This window comes from Dermochelys coriacea, chromosome 4, assembly GCF_009764565.3.
Source record: "Dermochelys coriacea isolate rDerCor1 chromosome 4, rDerCor1.pri.v4, whole genome shotgun sequence".
Classification (NCBI taxonomy): domain Eukaryota; kingdom Metazoa; phylum Chordata; order Testudines; family Dermochelyidae; genus Dermochelys; species Dermochelys coriacea.
Window position 1 is genome coordinate 24427048 of NC_050071.1, and position 18961 is coordinate 24446008.

Consider the following 18961-nt stretch of genomic DNA (forward strand, 5'->3'; position numbering starts at 1 on the left):
AATTACTGAAACAATTTGGCAAGTTTGATGTGAATTGGCAAAATGTTTTGGTCAACCCAAATCTGCACTTTTCAGCAAAAAAAAAAATGTGGATAAAAATGTTTGCTCAGCTCTACTCATGAGTGTCATAATTTGAGTGCCTTGTGCCTCCATTCTACCCTATGGGCTGAACTCCAATACCTAAACACATCTCCCATGGTGTACTGCAGTCTGCCCTCTGACCAAGCAATGCAGTGCATCATGAGTCACATAACAGCTTTATTATGGGAGATATAGTTTGACCAGAGGCCCTGGCCCACAGGAGAAAATGGGGCAAGAAGCACCAGAAATACAACTCCCATGAGGCACCATGGCACCAGAGGCAGATACAGTTTAAAGTTGAGCTCACTTGAAACAAAAAGTTTTGAGTCAGTCCAATAATCTGTAACAAAACATTTTGGTTTGGGAATGACAAACATTTCATTCTGACCCAAATGGAAATTTTTCTGAAGTTTTCATCCCATTAAAAATTTCAGTATTTCAACTTTTTGTCTCAATTTGAGATGAAAACAAATCAAGAAATGCTGATATTTCATTGAGTTGGAAATTCCATTTTTCACTCAATTCTAATAGACAATAACCTCGGTGAGATCCTGGGACAGGAGATGATGGAGCTTACTGTGCTTACAATCCCTTCTACTGAAGATGCTTTCTTGTGAGGCTGCTTAAAGATGGCCAGCAAACTGCCATTTAGCAACATCTGGAAATATGGAAATTTAGAATTAAGATTCCACAAATAATTTTAATTCTGCCCCCAAACCCTGCCATATCCCATTTTAGAGTGCAGTATCTACATGATGTGAACCAGCATTTAATCTAAGTATTTCAAGTACTCTTCCCATTGGTATCTACTCTCTGTAACAGCTAAGGTCATAAAATTGTTTTGGAGAATAAAGTACAGTTCCCTATGGTCTAGTGTTTGTACAGTGGATGACTAGATGTATGGTGTGTTGATGCTCAGGTTTCAGACCACATGGATAGGAAAAATAAAATTAACAGCATATGGTAGTGTTCTTCCTCTGTATAGCTATTGTAGTGGAATGGTAGATACTGGATAATACATAAAAAGAAAAGGAGTACTTGTGGCACCTTAGAGACTAACAAAAGCTTATGCTCAAATAAATTTGTTAGTCTCTAAGGTGCCACAAGAACTCCTTTTCTTTTTGCGAATACAGACTAACATGGTTGCTACTCTGAAACCTGGCTAATGCATGTAGATAGTGGACTGTGAAACAATGTCATCCCTTGACTATAATGGGTATGTGAAATGTGAGGGCAAGTGACTAATCTGTATTTTCTGTTTGTTTCTATATCTTTTGTTGTGATCATTGACACGTTCCAAAAGGGTGAATCTGATGAGACTCTGTCTCTGGGTATGCGGTTCTTAATTAAATATTGGCAATTCAGTTTATGCACTATTAGGTCAAGAAAGATCTGCTACAGTTGGCTCGGGGGTATGTGGCTTTTATTAAAAATGTGTACAAAAAGCACCGTCAGTGTGTTTCTCTGAAGTAGAGGAATATGGTATTGTGTTCAGGGATTTTGTTTGAGTTTCCAGACTTGAATACATTTATTTTTCCCCAATCAATTTAACCTTAATTTAAACAATGGACTTCAAACATTGTTGTATTTTTAAAAATGTATACATATTTATGTAACTAGAATATTCTATTGTTTTTATAGATATTACTGCTAATTCTATGTAGCCTGTAATGTAGCTTAACGTTTTTCCCCTGCAGGTTTATTTAGCTCTTTTAAAGAAGAAATACAGATTTTTTGCATATCCTGCATACTTCTTTTTGTAAATACATTTTAAAAAAATACTTTTATAATACTCAAATGGGAAACCTTGAGGTAGATAGTTACTCTTTATTTTCTTCTGCTATAATTTTCTTGTGCTATAATTTTCTGTAATTATAAGTGTATATTAAAAATGTTAAAAGTAACATGAAGCACAAGATTATATAGTATTGAACTCAAATACTGTGCTAATGGAGCCTGTAGTTGCCTTCACTTTTATGAGTTGGCCCAAAGACGCTTAGAAATGCCATCAGTAAATATGAATCAACTTTATGCTTCACATCTAGTATATACACACAAAAATATAATGGATCAAATGCATGTCTGGAGTAACTCCACTGCTTTTGATAGAGTTGCATCAGGGATGAAGTTGGTACAGTGTTTATAGTCAAGGTTTCTACAAGAGGAAAGATCTTAAAATGTGTAGTGAAGCACAGTCTTATGGAAATAATTTTTAACAGCACTAATGGCTAATTTCCCCGATGGGTATAATGCTAAGTAGATTCCCTTTTTACAGTAACTCACTTGGAATGGGTCACTAAATTGAAGAGTGGGGTCAAACATTTTGGTCCAATAATCAATCTCTGAATTCACTTATTCGCAAAAAGAAATGCATCCGATGTACTGAGCTGTAGCTCACGAAAGCTTATGCTCAAATGAATTTGTTAGTCTCTAAGGTGCCACAAGTACTCCTTATCTTTTTGTGAATTCACTTAAAATCCAGTGTCATGCATACAAACGATCCTTATAAAAAGACCATATATCCAGTTTTGTTTCTAACTTTGTATGGGGATCTTCATCAAATACACAAAACTCTTTTTTACCTTTCTCTTACAACACTCGCATGAATGCTGATTATGTATGGTGTAGAAAGAAGGGATACAATTCATAGCTCTCGGGCTTTATACCTAGATTGACAGGAAAGCTGGGATTGCTGCTGGGGTTGGACTAGATGACCTCCTGAGGTCCCTTCCAACCCTGATATTCTATGATCACCATAGTAGCTGAGCTCCTGGTCCTGGCCTGTCAGCCAGCAGACGTGCCAGCCCGGTTATCCATCCGTTCCGGCCACAAAACACTGCTCCCCCACCCCTGATAGTGAGGGGCAAAGGGGAGACTGCCTCAGGGTTCTCTAGCCCCCATTCCCACCATGCTGTGACCACAGACTTCTCCATTGCCTGTCCTTTTAATGACATCAAAATAATGGTGTGAATATTAACTCTCTGTCTAGAGATCATTCTCCTTTAACTCATGTTAAAAACAAAGCCCATGAAATAACACACTTCTTCCATACAATTTTTTTTCTCAATCCTCCCAGGTACTGCATGATAGAGTGTGAACTGCATTCAGATTTGCCATCATTCTGAAATTATCTTCCCATGAAATTACAATATAACTTTGTGGAAATGTAGAATTCAGGAATACAAATCTGCAGTGAGCTGTGAGTGATACTACAAAGATCCTGTCCTTTTCCCTTGCCTTTATTTAGTCCCTATAATTGATCATCGTTCCTTAGCTCTTTGTCATGATGCGGAGCTGGGGGTTTTGCTGTTTGTCATTTGTCTCAGAGTGGACAATTTGCAACATGTCTGTGGAAAAGCTAGAGAATCTACACTCATCTCGGTGATGAGGCTATCGGGCTTTTAATTATCATTTTGTTCTAGAATCCACTTCCTTCTTCATTCATTGTGCCAACCCCCGCTTCCTCAACTTCCCATATAATGGGTACATAGACACGTAGCATATAATTGGCATTCCAGATACAGTACACTGTACTCTGTTAAAACTCTGTTCTCAGATCTAGATCTCATCTTCATTTTTCTTATTTTTCCTGTGTTTAAAATCTCTGCATATTGAGAGAGAAAAATACCCATGAAGATGTACTGTGTGAATCTGAGAAGATAATTTTGCCCTTATGCTAGGAAGTGCACACTAAAAAGGGAACCAAATTCATCTAATACTGCCAGACAACTTTACAAGCAGTTGTCACTCTCTTAGGGAATGGACTCCTCGTTACCAGATAGATAATTGTATCTTAGAGAGAGTTCGGAAGTGAGCAAAAAAAAAAATAACAATAATTGGGGGGGTTGAAAGGATTGATTTAGGATAAAAGATTAAAGAGAACTACACTAACTATATCTAGTTTGGCTAAGTGACAAGCAAGATGGTGGAGACATGATTACAGCCTATAATATTTGAAAGATTTCAGCCTCAAAGAGGTAGTTACTACTGGAATTGTTCAAGAAATGCTGAACCAATGTTCAGGTTCAAGAGATGCTAAACCACATTTGAACACAAGAGGTAAAGACCTTGCCAGTGACTGTTCTTGTGCTCCCTATTTCGATTATTTAGAGTGACACAAGGAGAAAAAACTAGAAGTGATGAAAGAAAAATGAAAATAGTAGAAGATTGAAGAAGGAAGAAATAAAATATTTATGTTCAATATCAAGAAAAAATTTCTCATAGACCTACTTGGCTAAGGAATAGTCTCCTAAAGGAAATGGTGAAAGCTCTATTGCTTGGGACAAATAATGCAACAAAATGTACTGTGTTGTATGGAACAATACTGTATAGGTAGGTAGACGGATGACTTAGTGTGTCTCCTCAATGTCTCACTTCTGTGTCCCATAAAGAGCGGTGTCCACTGCACGAATAGCCTGGGATACTGCCAGACCCTAGACATGAATTGTGAAGTCTCTGCTGGAATCCAAGCTACACTATCCTTTAGGATGTAACTTCATCTTTTCCCCACTGCTTCCTGGCCCTCTTGAGATGATTTGCAACCGCAGTGGACTCCAGAGGGAGAAATTCCTACACATCCCCAAACCCCAGGGCTACAATTGCCCCTGGCCTTTGTGCAGGTCATGAAGGGGTGTGAAAGAGAGTTCCTTGCACCCTGTCCTCCTCCCATCATCCTTGTATATTCATGCAAGCTTCATGGACGATCTGGTTCCCTCTCTGCTCCAGAATCTTAGTTGTTAAAAAGAAGAAAAATCCTCCAGCGATAAAGCATTAAACAAAAATTGTTCCTCTCCATTCCTTCTGTGTTTAGTTCAGAGGAAATTGATTATGCATGTGACAGAGTGTGTCCGAAATGCAGGAGCCTCTTGCGCATTACATCTCACAAACAAAAATCTATCATGGCATGCTTCAGTAGTTTTTATCTGGAAACAGTCTTTACAAATATCATCTAAATTGTCAAGCTCCGATCTAAATGATGTAATGACATTGTGTAATTTAATATGCTGACTTGGGTTTTAATCCTCTTTGGGGCTACCTAGCCCCAGATGGCTTCTTTATGTTCTGTTTACTTTTTACTTAGCTATTATTTATTACCCTTGTCTCTGTACATCTAGTGAATTCATCTCAATTTTACAATGTGATTGCCTAGTATGATATGGAAATGAGAGTGGAACAAGGGAGGGGAGTCAGGAGAAAAGTATCATGACTCCTCCAAGCACCCAGAGAGACCAATGGAATAGCAAGTCAGTGAAGAGTCTAGTAGAACCGATAGGAACATTTTTGACTAAACATTTAACATTGGGGGAAAAAGCCAATTTGTCTAAATTAAAAGTCTTTGTGGGAAAGGGTCATTACTAATAAATTTCACATTTCAAAACAATTTTGAAAAGTTTCAAAATTATTTAAATGTCGCATTTTGATATTTTCAAAATAAAAAAATGTTTTTGGGTCAAAATGAAATTTAATAATGTAATCTAATTATTAGTTAAAGAAAGATTTTGATTTTTCATCCTGATTTGAATTGGGAATATTTTTCAAAATCTCAAATTCTCGCAAGATAGGAAAACCATTTCCTACCTGGCTCTCATCTGGTGGTCTCATTGCTGGATAAGTTAGTTAAAACAACTGCTGGACCAGCAACTTTTGGTGGTGGTATCATCACTGGAAGGTGGCAGGGAGGGAGATGGATGATGTGAACAATCAGAGAAAAGGCAACAAACCCAAATCCACAAGAGAAATAGGGAGCACAAGAACAGTCACTGGCAAGGTCTTTACCTCTTGTGTTCAAATGTGGTTTAGCATCTCTTGAACCTGAACATTGGTTCAGCATTTCTTGAACAATTCCAGTAGTAACTCATGAAAGAGTTCATTCTAGGGAAGTACTTTTATGGCTTATAGGCTGCAGCAATTAGAGGGTGACAGAATCACATGCAGTTTAGAGATGACAGGTCTGTACTTTGTTGTATTTAACCACTCATGGAGAACATAATCACATACATTTGAGCAAGACTGACATTCCATCCAATTGAGGAAAGTGGTGCACCAATGCATTTCAGGGGGTCAAATTTAACATAACATAAATTATATCCTGAGAGTATGTAGGAAACTGAGGAGAATATGTGGGAAAGGAAAAGAAAGGCATTAAGTAGGAGTAAGTTCCCTGGATGGTAAAAAAGATAATAAGCAGAAGTAGGTGCCCTGGGTGGTTGCAGTGCAATTTTCTTTGGATACAGTACCCACAATAGAGTAGTATAGATGGAACTGATAGCACCACGTGTTAAGTTTGGCTGACACTTCCCATTATAAATTCTTGTCTTCAGTTGCTTATAACTTGGACAAACTTTAACCATTTGGGATGATATTTTCCATGATGTGGTCTGCCTCGAGCTGAATGTTTTTTGGAAAATTTCAGCAAAAAACATGTCCGCTATTTCCAAGAGCAAGGTTAGAGAAAAATGCATTGTTTTGCCTAAGGTCAAAAATTCTAATGATGTTTTCTTTGAAAAGCTGTATTCCCCCTATGCTTTGGAGCAGGGACTTCAAAATTTGGTATGGAGGTGTCCCTTGTGTCAGGAATGTCTCTTTGGCCATCTCTGTGAAGACTTACCCAAATTTGCCAAGTTATAAGCCTTTAAAAAAAATTACAATTTGTATATACTCAGTAGAGACTTTCTAGAGCTTTGCAGACTAAATTCCGTGAACATTCCTTCTGCACTGGGCATGCTCCAGCCCAGGGCTGAGCAAGACTTTCCCTGCACTTTCAGCTTTGTGCTACCACAGGACAGGACAGGGCCAGGCACCAGAACTGAAAACAGCCTCTGCTGTTTGATCCAAGCAACTTGGAGGAAGGAGATGCCTAATACAAATTCAGAGGGGGCAAGAGGTGGCTTGCGCTGGGAGAGTAGATTGGGACAGCGGGGTGAGGGAGTGAAGTGGGAGATGGGGGAAAGAATATGGGGGCAGAGGTAGCAAGTTGCTAACTCCCCCAAAAAACCACACAGCCCCCACACACAATCCACAGGGAGCAGAGGGTAAAGGGATGGGGGATTTGGGATATGTGGGGGAGCTTAGGAAAGGAGTTGGGTGTGGAAGGGGATGGGGGTTGCAGTGGGGGAAGATCTGGGGTGCTGAGGGCCAGGATGGATGGTATGACAGAGGGGGAGTCACACAGCTTTGGGATTGGGGATATATGGAGGGGCCCAAGATGTGGGGCAGAACAGGGGGCATGGAAGATAGGGTGTCACCTGGCTGCGGGGCAGAGGATATATCAGGGAACCAGTACTTACTGGGGAATGTAACACCAACCACTACGTCCCATCTCCTCTCCTGCAATGCTGGCTGGGTTCGGCTCCTCACTTCAGGAGGATCTGATGGCAGGGCTGGCCAGGCCGAATTGGTGAGAGTGGTATTGTGACTTGGTGCATGGGTTCACAGCACCACTTACTCAAATTTAACCAGGCTGGCCCCTTGCCATCATGATGTAAGGGTGGCTGGGCCATATCTGAGTGGCACTGTGACCCCGTGCCCCAGGTCACAATTCCTGGAGCGGGGAGCTAAGCAAAGCCAGCTCTATGATCCTTTGACATATTCTGGTGACCCAGTTTTGAGTCATGATCCAAGTGGAGAAACTCTGCATTAGAGCAAAATCCCTTCCAGGTCCTGGAATGGGACCTAAAATTTCTGAGCTTTATCATTCCTCTGCTCAGAAAATATCTGTGAAACCCACTGGCAAAGTGCATGTCTCATCTTTCTCTAGCCCTGACCCACATACAGGATGACAACCTATTATTGGTGTCAGTTACTCCTTTAAGTCAAGTGGGAAAGGCCAGTACAGTGGATCTAAAGGCTCCAACCCTGCTAATGAGCCATGTGGGTGTCAGTATGATGCCACATGATGAAATTTCTGGGACAGGGTTCAGTTTGCTTTTTTAAAAGCATAGGAGATTACACACAAAAAGAAGGCAACCTTATGTTGGGCATTTCCTAACTTTTTAGTGTTGACTTTATAACGTTAGTAATGATCTTTTAACATCGTGTGTGTGTGTGTGTGTGTGTGTGTGTGTGTAATTTAATATAGGAAGTTGCTATACTGGTGGATAAGATGTGGGATGTATCCTCTCCTTACAGAAGTAATGCTTGGCCTTCTTTACATCCCGGATTAATTTAAATCAGTGGGTTTTTTAACCATTTTAATTAAACAGGTGCAAACCCCCTTAGTTTGGATTAAATGAGAATTATTTCAGATTAATTAAATCTTTTCCTAATTTATTTAGGTAAACCAAAATAAACTTGGTATAAACCAAAATAAGAGTATCCATGCAGCTTTAAGTTCAACTGCTGCTACGTTCTTGTGTAGGCAAGCCTTAGGATCAGTTCAAGATATGGACCCAGCTGAGGAGTGGGACAGAATGCATGTTCCTCTCTAGATAAAGCTAATTATATTTCACATGCCAGTGGCATTTAAGTCTTGGACAAGTGGGCCACCTAGTATTAATAGCGCTGCTTCTGTGAGGAGTGATATGTCCTGGCAGATTAACAAAGATTTTGTGTCTGGACGGCAATTACAATTGCAGATTCAGTCACAATTGTGATGAATTGTCATTACACAAAGTAAAACTATTTCCCCATGGTATTTCTCCCTCTCACCCCACCCCCCACTGTTCCTCTGATATTCTTGTTAACTGCTGGAATTAGCCTACCTGCTTGTCACCATGAAAGGTTTTCCTCCTTTCCCCCCCCTGCTGTTGGTGATGGCTTATCTTAAGTGATCACTCTCCTTACAGTGTGTATGATAAACCCATTGTTTCATGTTCTCTGTGCGTGTGTATATAAATCTCTCCTCTGTTTTTTCCACCAAATGCATCCGATGAAGTGAGCTGTAGCTCACGAAAGCTTATGCTCTAATAAATTTGTTAGTCTCTAAGGTGCCACAAGTACTCCTTTTCTTTTTGCGAATACAGACTAACACGGCTGCTACTCTGAAACCAGTCACAATTGTGGTGATTCACATCTACTAGCCCAAGGACTTCATACGGACAACAAAAGTGCATCAGGTAATGCCAGAAACACCAGGACTTGTCAACAATACTTCCGAGAGCTCCATCACCCTGGATGATCTTCAGAATAATCTTCAGAAACACAATCATTTCACTAAAAGAAAAGGAGTACTTGTGGCACCTTAGAGACTAACAAATTTATTAGAGCATAAGCTTTCGTGAGCTACAGCTCACTTCATCGGATGCATTTGATGCATCTGTAGCTGTAGCTCACGAAAGCTTATGCTCTAATAAATTTGTTAGTCTCTAAGGTGCCACAAGTACTCCTTTTCTTTTTGCGAATACAGACTAACACGGCTGCTACTCTGAAACCAATCATTTCACTGTTTGGCTAAAACTCTGAGCAAGAAAGCTATATTAACATAGCTGAAATCACTAGTAAAAGAGGCAAAAAGAAAAGGAGTACTTGTGGCACCTTAGAGACTAACAAATTTATTAGAGCATAAGCTTTCGTGAGCTACAGCTCACTTCATCGGATGCATTAGGTGGAAAAAACAGAGGAGAGATTTATATACACACACACAGAGAACATGAAACAATGGGTTTATCATACACACTGTAAGGAGAGTGATCACTTAAGATAAGCCATCACCAACAGCAGGGGGGGGAAAGGAGGAAAACCTTCCATGGTGACAAGCAGGTAGGCTAATTCCAGCAGTTAACAAGAATATCAGAGGAACAGTGGGGGGTGGGGTGGGAGGGAGAAATACCATGGGGAAATAGTTTTACTTTGTGTAATGACTCATCCATTCCCAGTCTCTATTCAAGCCTAAGTTAATTGTATCCAGTTTGCATATTAATTCCAATTCAGCAGTCTCTCGTTGGAGTCTGTTTTTGAAGCTTTTTTGTTGAAGTATAGCCACTCTTAGGTCTGTGATGGAGTGACCAGAGAGATTGAAGTGTTCTCCAACTGGTTTTTGAATGTTATAATTCTTGACGTCTGATTTGTGTCCATTCATTCTTTTACGTAGAGACTGTCCAGTTTGGCCAATGTACATGGCAGAGGGGCATTGCTGGCACATGATGGCATATATCACATTGGTAGATGCGCAGGTGAACGAGCCTCTGATAGTGTGGCTGATGTGATTAGGCCCTATGATGGTATCCCCTGAATAGATATGTGGACAGAGTTGGCAACGGGCTTTGTTGCAAGGATAGGTTCCTGGGTTAGTGGTTCTGTTGTGTGGTGTGTGGTTGCTGGTGAGTATTTGCTTCAGATTGGGGGGCTGTCTGTAAGCAAGGACTGGTCTATCTCCCAAGATCTGAGAGAGCGATGGCTCGTCCTTCAGGATAGGTTGTAGATCCTTGATGATGCGTTGGAGAGGTTTTAGTTGGGGGCTGAAGGTGATGGCTAGTGGCGTTCTGTTGTTTTCTTTGTTGGGCCTGTCCTGTAGTAGGTGACTTCTGGGTACTCTTCTGTCAATCTGTTTCTTCCCTTCAGCAGGTGGGTATTGTAGTTGTAGGAATGCATGAGAGAGATCTTGTAGGTGTTTGTCTCTGTCTGAGGGGTTGGAGCAAATGCGGTTATATCGTAGCGCTTGGCTGTAGACAATGGATCGAGTGGTATGATCTGGATGAAAGCTAGAGGCATGTAGGTAGGAATAGCGGTCAGTAGGTTTCCGATATAGGGTGGTGTTTATGTGACCATCGCTTATTAGCACCGTAGTGTCCAGGAAGTGGATCTCTTGTGTGGACTGGTCCAGGCTGAGGTTGATGGTGGGATGGAAATTGTTGAAATCATGGTGGAATTCCTCAAGAGCTTCTTTTCCATGGGTCCAGATGATGAAGATGTCATCAATGTAGCGCAAGTAGAGTAGGGGCATTAGGGGACGAGAGCTGAGGAAGCGTTGTTCTAAGTCAGCCATAAAAATGTTGGCATACTGTGGGGCCATGCGGGTACCCATTGCAGTGCCGCTGATTTGAAGGTATACATTGTCACCAAATGTGAAATAGTTATGGGTCAGGACAAAGTCACAAAGTTCTGCCACCAGGTTAGCCGTGACAGTATCGGGGATACTGTTCCTGACGGCTTGTAGTCCATCTTTGTGTGGAATGGAAAGATTAAGAATGAGCTCTCAAAACTGGATACTCTCATAAAGAACCAACCTTCCACACAAACTTCCTCATGGCTGGACTTTACAAAAACTAGACAAGCCATTTACAAAACACACTTTGATTCTCTACAAAAGAAAAAGGACACTAAGCTATCTAAACTACTATATGCCACAAGGGGCCACAACAATGGTTCCCGTAACCCACCCAGCAATATTGTTAATCTATCCAACTATACTCTTAGCCCAGCGGAAGAATCTGTCCTATCTTGGGGCCTCTCCTTTTGCCCCTCCACCCCCACGAACATGATACAGTTCTGTGGTGACCTAGAATCCTATTTTCGACGTCTCAGACTCAAGGAATATTTCCAAAACACCTCTGACCAACATATTAACCCACAGAGACCTTCCAGCCAACACTACAAAAAGAAGGATTCTGGGTGGACTCCTCCTGAAGGTCGAAACAGCAGCCTGGATTTCTACATAGAGTGCTTCCGCCGACGTGCACAAGCTGAAATTGTGGAAAAGCAGCATCGCTTACCCCATAACCTCAGCCATGCAGAACACAGTGCCATCCACAGCCTCAGAAACAACTCTGACATCATAATCAAAAAGGCTGACAAAGGAGGTGCTGTCGTCATCATGAATAGGTCGGAGTATGAACAAGAGGCTACTAGGCAGCTCTCCAACACCACTTTCTACAAGCCATTACCCTCTGATCCCACTGAGAGTTACCAAAAGAAACTACAGCATTTGCTCAAGAAACTCCCTGAAAAAGCACAAGAACAAATCCGCACAGACACACCCCTGGAGCCCCGTCCTGGGGTATTCTGTCTGCTACCCAAGATCCATAAACCTGGAAATCCTGGACGCCCCATCATCTCAGGCATTGGCACCCTGACAGCAGGATTGTCTGGCTATGTAGACTCCCTCCTCAGGCTCTTCGTTACCAGCACTCCCAGCTATCTTCGAGACACCACCGATTTCCTGAGGAAACTACAGTCCATTGGTGATCTTCCTAAAAACACCATCCTAGCCACTATGGATGTAGAAGCCCTCTACACCAACATTCCACACAAAGATGGACTACAAGCCGTCAGGAACAGTATCCCCGATACTGTCACGGCTAACCTGGTGGCAGAACTTTGTGACTTTGTCCTGACCCATAACTATTTCACATTTGGTGACAATGTATACCTTCAAATCAGCGGCACTGCAATGGGTACCCGCATGGCCCCACAGTATGCCAACATTTTTATGGCTGACTTAGAACAACGCTTCCTCAGCTCTCGTCCCCTAATGCCCCTACTCTACTTGCGCTACATTGATGACATCTTCATCATCTGGACCCATGGAAAAGAAGCTCTTGAGGAATTCCACCATGATTTCAACAATTTCCATCCCACCATCAACCTCAGCCTGGACCAGTCCACACAAGAGATCCACTTCCTGGACACTACGGTGCTAATAAGCGATGGTCACATAAACACCACCCTATATCGGAAACCTACTGACCGCTATTCCTACCTACATGCCTCTAGCTTTCATCCAGATCATACCACTCGATCCATTGTCTACAGCCAAGCGCTACGATATAACCGCATTTGCTCCAACCCCTCAGACAGAGACAAACACCTACAAGATCTCTCTCATGCATTCCTACAACTACAATACCCACCTGCTGAAGGGAAGAAACAGATTGACAGAAGAGTACCCAGAAGTCACCTACTACAGGACAGGCCCAACAAAGAAAACAACAGAACGCCACTAGCCATCACCTTCAGCCCCCAACTAAAACCTCTCCAACGCATCATCAAGGATCTACAACCTATCCTGAAGGACGAGCCATCGCTCTCTCAGATCTTGGGAGATAGACCAGTCCTTGCTTACAGACAGCCCCCCAATCTGAAGCAAATACTCACCAGCAACCACACACCACACAACAGAACCACTAACCCAGGAACCTATCCTTGCAACAAAGCCCGTTGCCAACTCTGTCCACATATCTATTCAGGGGATACCATCATAGGGCCTAATCACATCAGCCACACTATCAGAGGCTCGTTCACCTGCGCATCTACCAATGTGATATATGCCATCATGTGCCAGCAATGCCCCTCTGCCATGTACATTGGCCAAACTGGACAGTCTCTACGTAAAAGAATGAATGGACACAAATCAGACGTCAAGAATTATAACATTCAAAAACCAGTTGGAGAACACTTCAATCTCTCTGGTCACTCGATCACAGACCTAAGAGTGGCTATACTTCAACAAAAAAGCTTCAAAAACAGACTCCAACGAGAGACTGCTGAATTGGAATTAATATGCAAACTGGATACAATTAACTTAGGCTTGAATAGAGACTGGGAATGGATGAGTCATTACACAAAGTAAAACTATTTCCCCATGGTATTTCTCCCTCCCACCCCACCCCCCACTGTTCCTCTGATATTCTTGTTAACTGCTGGAATTAGCCTACCTGCTTGTCACCATGGAAGGTTTTCCTCCTTTCCCCCCCCTGCTGTTGGTGATGGCTTATCTTAAGTGATCACTCTCCTTACAGTGTGTATGATAAACCCATTGTTTCATGTTCTCTGTGTGTGTGTATATAAATCTCTCCTCTGTTTTTTCCACCTAATGCATCCGATGAAGTGAGCTGTAGCTCACGAAAGCTTATGCTCTAATAAATTTGTTAGTCTCTAAGGTGCCACAAGTACTCCTTTTCTTTTTGCGAATACAGACTAACACGGCTGCTACTCTGAAACTAGTAAAAGAGGCTGCATGTAGAGCCCATGTAAGATTTGCCTACAACCTAGAAGATTTGACAGCCTAGCAGGGTGGGCAAGGCATATCATTTTCTATTAGTATAACTTAAGGAAGAAATCTTTCCATTAGTGTGGTCTAAGTGGAGCTTTCTTTGGAATGGTATTGTGATATGACAGTCATGGTCTGTCTTGACAATGAAACACAGAGCTGCTACTGTGGTTTTTTTTAAATGCAGGGGAAATATATCTGTAGAGCAATGCTTCCCTTTAAAAGAGTCTTGTATTTAGAGTCACTGAAGCAATTTTCTATCCAGATACTTATCTGGTTCCAATCACTACAGCCTCTGAGCACCTCACAAATATTAATATATTTATTCTCATGGTATCCTTCTGAAGCAGGGAATTACTATTCCCATTTAACAGATACAGAATTTAGACAGAGAAAATAGCCAGATTTTCAAAATTTCTCAGTACCCAGCAGCTCCCTTTGAGCACTTTTGAAAATCTGGCCACTCCATGTTGGTGCCTAAATGAGAGTCGTGCTTTTCTGAAAATCTGTTACCAAGTGACATGTCCAAGGTCATACATGGAATCAGTGGCAGAGCTGAGAATTGATGACAGATCTCGGTCTCAATCCATTGCCTTCACCATAAAATTATTCTTTCACCAGGACCAGAGGGTTGGTCAGAAGTGTGAAGGGAGTAAAATAGGCACTGCATTGATTCTCTCTCACAAACACATCTACACTGTGTGAATTTAGCACAGGTGAAAGGTGCCCAATTAATAGCCTTGGGGACTGAAGTCCTCCATTTGTACATTGAACCAGAAGAGTACAAACTTATCCCAAATTCTCCACCAGCATGCCTCATCTCTGAGGGAAAATTGTTTTCAGTTCACATTCAATTCCTAGCATGTCTGCTGCATCTACAAACAAAAGAATCAACCAGCATCAGTTGTGGCAGTGATTTTGGGGATATGGACACTTACTTACCTGCTGGGAACTGGACTGAAACCTCAACATTTTTTTAATCAAACAGCCTTCAGATGCTAATGAGTTTTGGTCACAACTGCCTTGTTTTGGAGTTGACAAGTTGCAGCCTTAAGCTCTTCTTCTATTTGCTACAGGTGAAATATGGAAACTATGCCTTTGTGTGGGATGCAGCAGTACTGGAATACGTGGCCATCAATGACCCAGACTGCTCCTTTTACACAGTTGGGAACACTGTTGCAGACAGGGGATATGGAATTGCACTCCAGCATGGCAGCCCCTACAGAGATGTCTTCTCACAAAGGTAAGATTCAGGAGAGGATGGAATAGGGATTAAGGGCAGATATCTCTCAGCTGTGAAACCATTTTTAATTGCATTTTCTTTGGGAGAAAAACTTCTTGATTTTGTACATATGCATTCACTTACTTGTGAACGTACGTAAAAACAGAAAAATGTCCCACTTTGCAAAAAGAAAGGAATGAAAAAAGACACTGGTGTCACGTGGCCTTACATCATTGAACATGTCATTGAAGCAGGTAACTACCAATTGCATATTCTGGTATTTTATGCTGAAGTTGATTATTCATTTCTCTAGCAGTATCATTAAAATACTTAATTTTCCTTTAGTTGCTGTCACCCCTCCTGAGAAACATCAGAGAGTTGAACTGAAATTTATTGGCAGCAAAAAAGATTTGTGGAACCTATGTTATGTGGATAGCAGGGTCCCCCACTCAGTGCTCTTGAGAAGATGTCCCCTCCCTCAAAAAAGTTACAAGCCTTTTCTAAGGAGAGAAAATAGTGTAAGAAAGTTACGAGGTATTTCCAAAGCTTACTCAACCTTTTGGAGCTGCAAAAGTGAGATCTCTAGTGAGATTTTTTGGTACCTATTCCTTTTGGTCAGACCAGAAATACCAACAGAATTGTCTTTATTTTGCTTTCTCAGCATTCAGTATTAACTCAAAATTGCAAATGCATGTGAAATGGGAAAAAAAAACAACAATAACCAACAAACATACTTTTATAAACCACAGGAAAACTTTATTTTGTGTCGAGTTTGAATTTTGGATGAAGGTCTGGGTGAATTATATGGTTCCTATTTATTCAAACCTTTTCTCCCAACCCTATTGCTAAATATTTGTGATTAAGGCAAATAACAGAATTTCACACTTGCTTTATTGGAATTTCTTTTGTGTATCTGTCATATTGGATATCCTTCATTATGTCATATGAATATGTTTCATTCAGGCTTGAACCCCTTGTGTTCACTTTCTTTTAATATTCAAACTATTCAGAAACTGGCACAGATACCTGCAGAAAGCAAATGTCAGAGTTATAATATTAAATATTCACAGGACTGAATTTTAAATTCTCCTATCCAAGTAATTGTGCCAGAATTGTTCTTGTGCATTCATCATCATAGGGAAAAGAAACAACCAGAAATAATGCTATGTGGCTTATCTGACCAGTTACAGCTAAGCAGCACAGTTTGATTTGGAAATATTTGCATTCACTTAATAGAGTATAATATTAAAAAAGATGGTTGTTTAATTATTTCAAGTAATACATAAATTCAAGGAAATCATTGTCTGCTCACAGATATTCTATGAGCAGAAAGGCACTAATATTCAGTGAATATATTATTGTTCGGGAACTATTTGCCTGACTTGTGCTCTGAGATAAACTTGAAAAAAAATCTAAAAGTTGACAGAAGTGATGAAGAAGTTAAATGCATTGAGTTATATACCTGATATTGTGTGTGTGCACGCACGCGTGTGTGTATATATGTATGTGTGTGTATGTATATAAAGCATTATAGGGAGTTGCTTGTCAAAATTATTGAAACTTTCCATGAACATGACCAAGTAAGCTCAGCAGAAAATATCTAGGATTCTAGCATTGTTCACTTGATATACAGTATGCAAAATAAGCAAGGAAAAATCCTTCCTATAATCTTTCTAAGGAATTTGAGCTATCTGAGCTCTTGAACAGATACATAGAGAGGGGAGAGTGATGTGACCATTTGCCATTCGGGGTCTTAAGTCATCTTGTTCTGAGCATTATCCACATGAGTTTGATTTTTAAGAAATGGAAACAGAGAGAAGCTGGAGACCAAGGATGAAATCCTGGCCCCACTGAAGTCACTAGGAATTTTGCCCAGCCTTGTACATTAAGGTTTTGATATCTTCAAATCAGACTGAGCTATATGTGCAAAATAGTAGTTGTAAGGGACTGTGGAAGACTTTGTTATGGCCTAGCCAGGGAACTTCCACTTTCTCGAGCCGAGAGGTTACTGTGGAATATAGATAGCTGCTTCATTATTGTGGAATAGAGATAGTTTTTGAAGGACACAGCTGCTTTGCATGGCCCTTTGCCAGATAATAGAAATCCCCCCTTTAAGAAGTACCTAACTTTATACTCATGAGCTGTTTTTGTGTAATGCTTATTAACGCTGACTGTCTGCCCCTCCGTCGGACTCCGTCCCAGGCAGAGCTCCGGTGTGCTGGGTTCCCCGCCTTCATGACTGCAACGCTTGGAGTCCCCATTGCGAGTGGATCACTAACCTTCAGTAAAGCCAATAACTCTCAGCTGTGTGTAAGCCTCGTTTTTCTCAGAGCACTCCTGCCGGACCTGTGGTGCTTTGAGCACCGTGGCCCAGAACAGTAGTAGTATTTTCATTTTATTAAGAGTAAATATAATTTTGTTACTGATACAATAGTAGCATCTGCAAGCAGGGATATGCTTGCAAGGCATATTAGTCCCCACAGTATTAGACATGATCACCACTAGAGTTAAGAAAAAAAAATCCCCTCTACCACCCCTGGGTAGAGTATTGAACAAATAGGAAGGTTTGGTTATGTCTTCATCTGAAGCATTGACATTCACTATGCAGGTCTGACAGTTCTAAATAAAGGACAGTTTTATTTTGTCTCAGAATCGCAGTATGGTCTCCTGGGCTAGTCATATTTATGTGAAAATGCAGGTCTTTGCTTTTATCAAAGCAAATTTATCCAAATTCTGTATAGCACCATCAGCTGAACAGTGTTAAATTCCGAGAGTGCAGCTGTATAAGGTCTTGCAAGATGACCAAAAAAATTCCTGATCTCAACCCAGGGAGCATGAGCAGCACGGGGCTCAGTGTTACCTTTTCAGAACAGGAAACACCGAGCATAGGGGATTCCCTATAGCAAGGGAGAGAGAAAAAGATCCCCAGCTACCCAAGAGGCAAGATGATGACCACCCACCCTCTGCTCTCAAGGGCTATAGATCATGATTCGCAGCTGGGCACAAGTCAAAAAGAGATTGTGGTAACTTTCAGATTCTTAGGATGTGCTGGCATGCTCTTCTCCAAGGCATCCACAGGGTAAGACACATGGAGAAGGCTAAAACATTCAGGGAATTTAATGACCTACACCTGCTCTGTGAACTATTCCAATCTGTTCTCTAGAACAGAATCACTCAAATAGCCAGTTCCCCTTCACCTCCCAGTACTAAGTTACATTTTTACATAGTAAAGCTAATTGATAGCAGGTCTAATGCATTTCTCATTTAAAGCTGCCAACACTTCATCTCAAAATCTTACAAACAACATTAAATTTTCTGATGTAATTTCCTTTAATAGTTGAGTCTGATATGTGGTCCCATCATATCATAGTGTCTTCTCTCAAATGGTTTGATTAAGACCAAAATAAGCTTGGGACAGCCCCCAACCAAGAACATAGTAACACTCTAAGGTGACAATGGAACTGTTGTGTGGACACATTCATATCAGGTTAAGGCTTGGTCTACACACACACACATGCAGCAGTTTAACTAAACTTGTGACTTTTAAGTTGAATTAGTTAAATAGGTGCAAAATTTTATGTGGATGTACTTACGTCCATCTGGTTTATTGTCCATAAATTTACAGGCATAAGCTAATCTCATGTAATTAGTTTTAAACTGATATAAGTGTGTCTGCACAGAAGTTTTCCCTAATTTAACTAAATCAATTTAAAATAATACCATTGCACGTTTGT

The 18961-nt window shown here is 41.0% G+C and overlaps 1 protein-coding gene across 1 annotated transcript in view; it reads left to right on the plus strand.

Annotated features, from left to right (window-relative positions):
* GRID2 (glutamate ionotropic receptor delta type subunit 2) overlaps positions 1 to 18961 on the plus strand; it is a 1041562-nt gene that overhangs the window by 924020 nt on the left and 98581 nt on the right. The window contains 1 exon segment of the mRNA XM_038399416.2: positions 15082 to 15248. Coding sequence (XP_038255344.1) covers positions 15082 to 15248 — 167 coding nt within the window.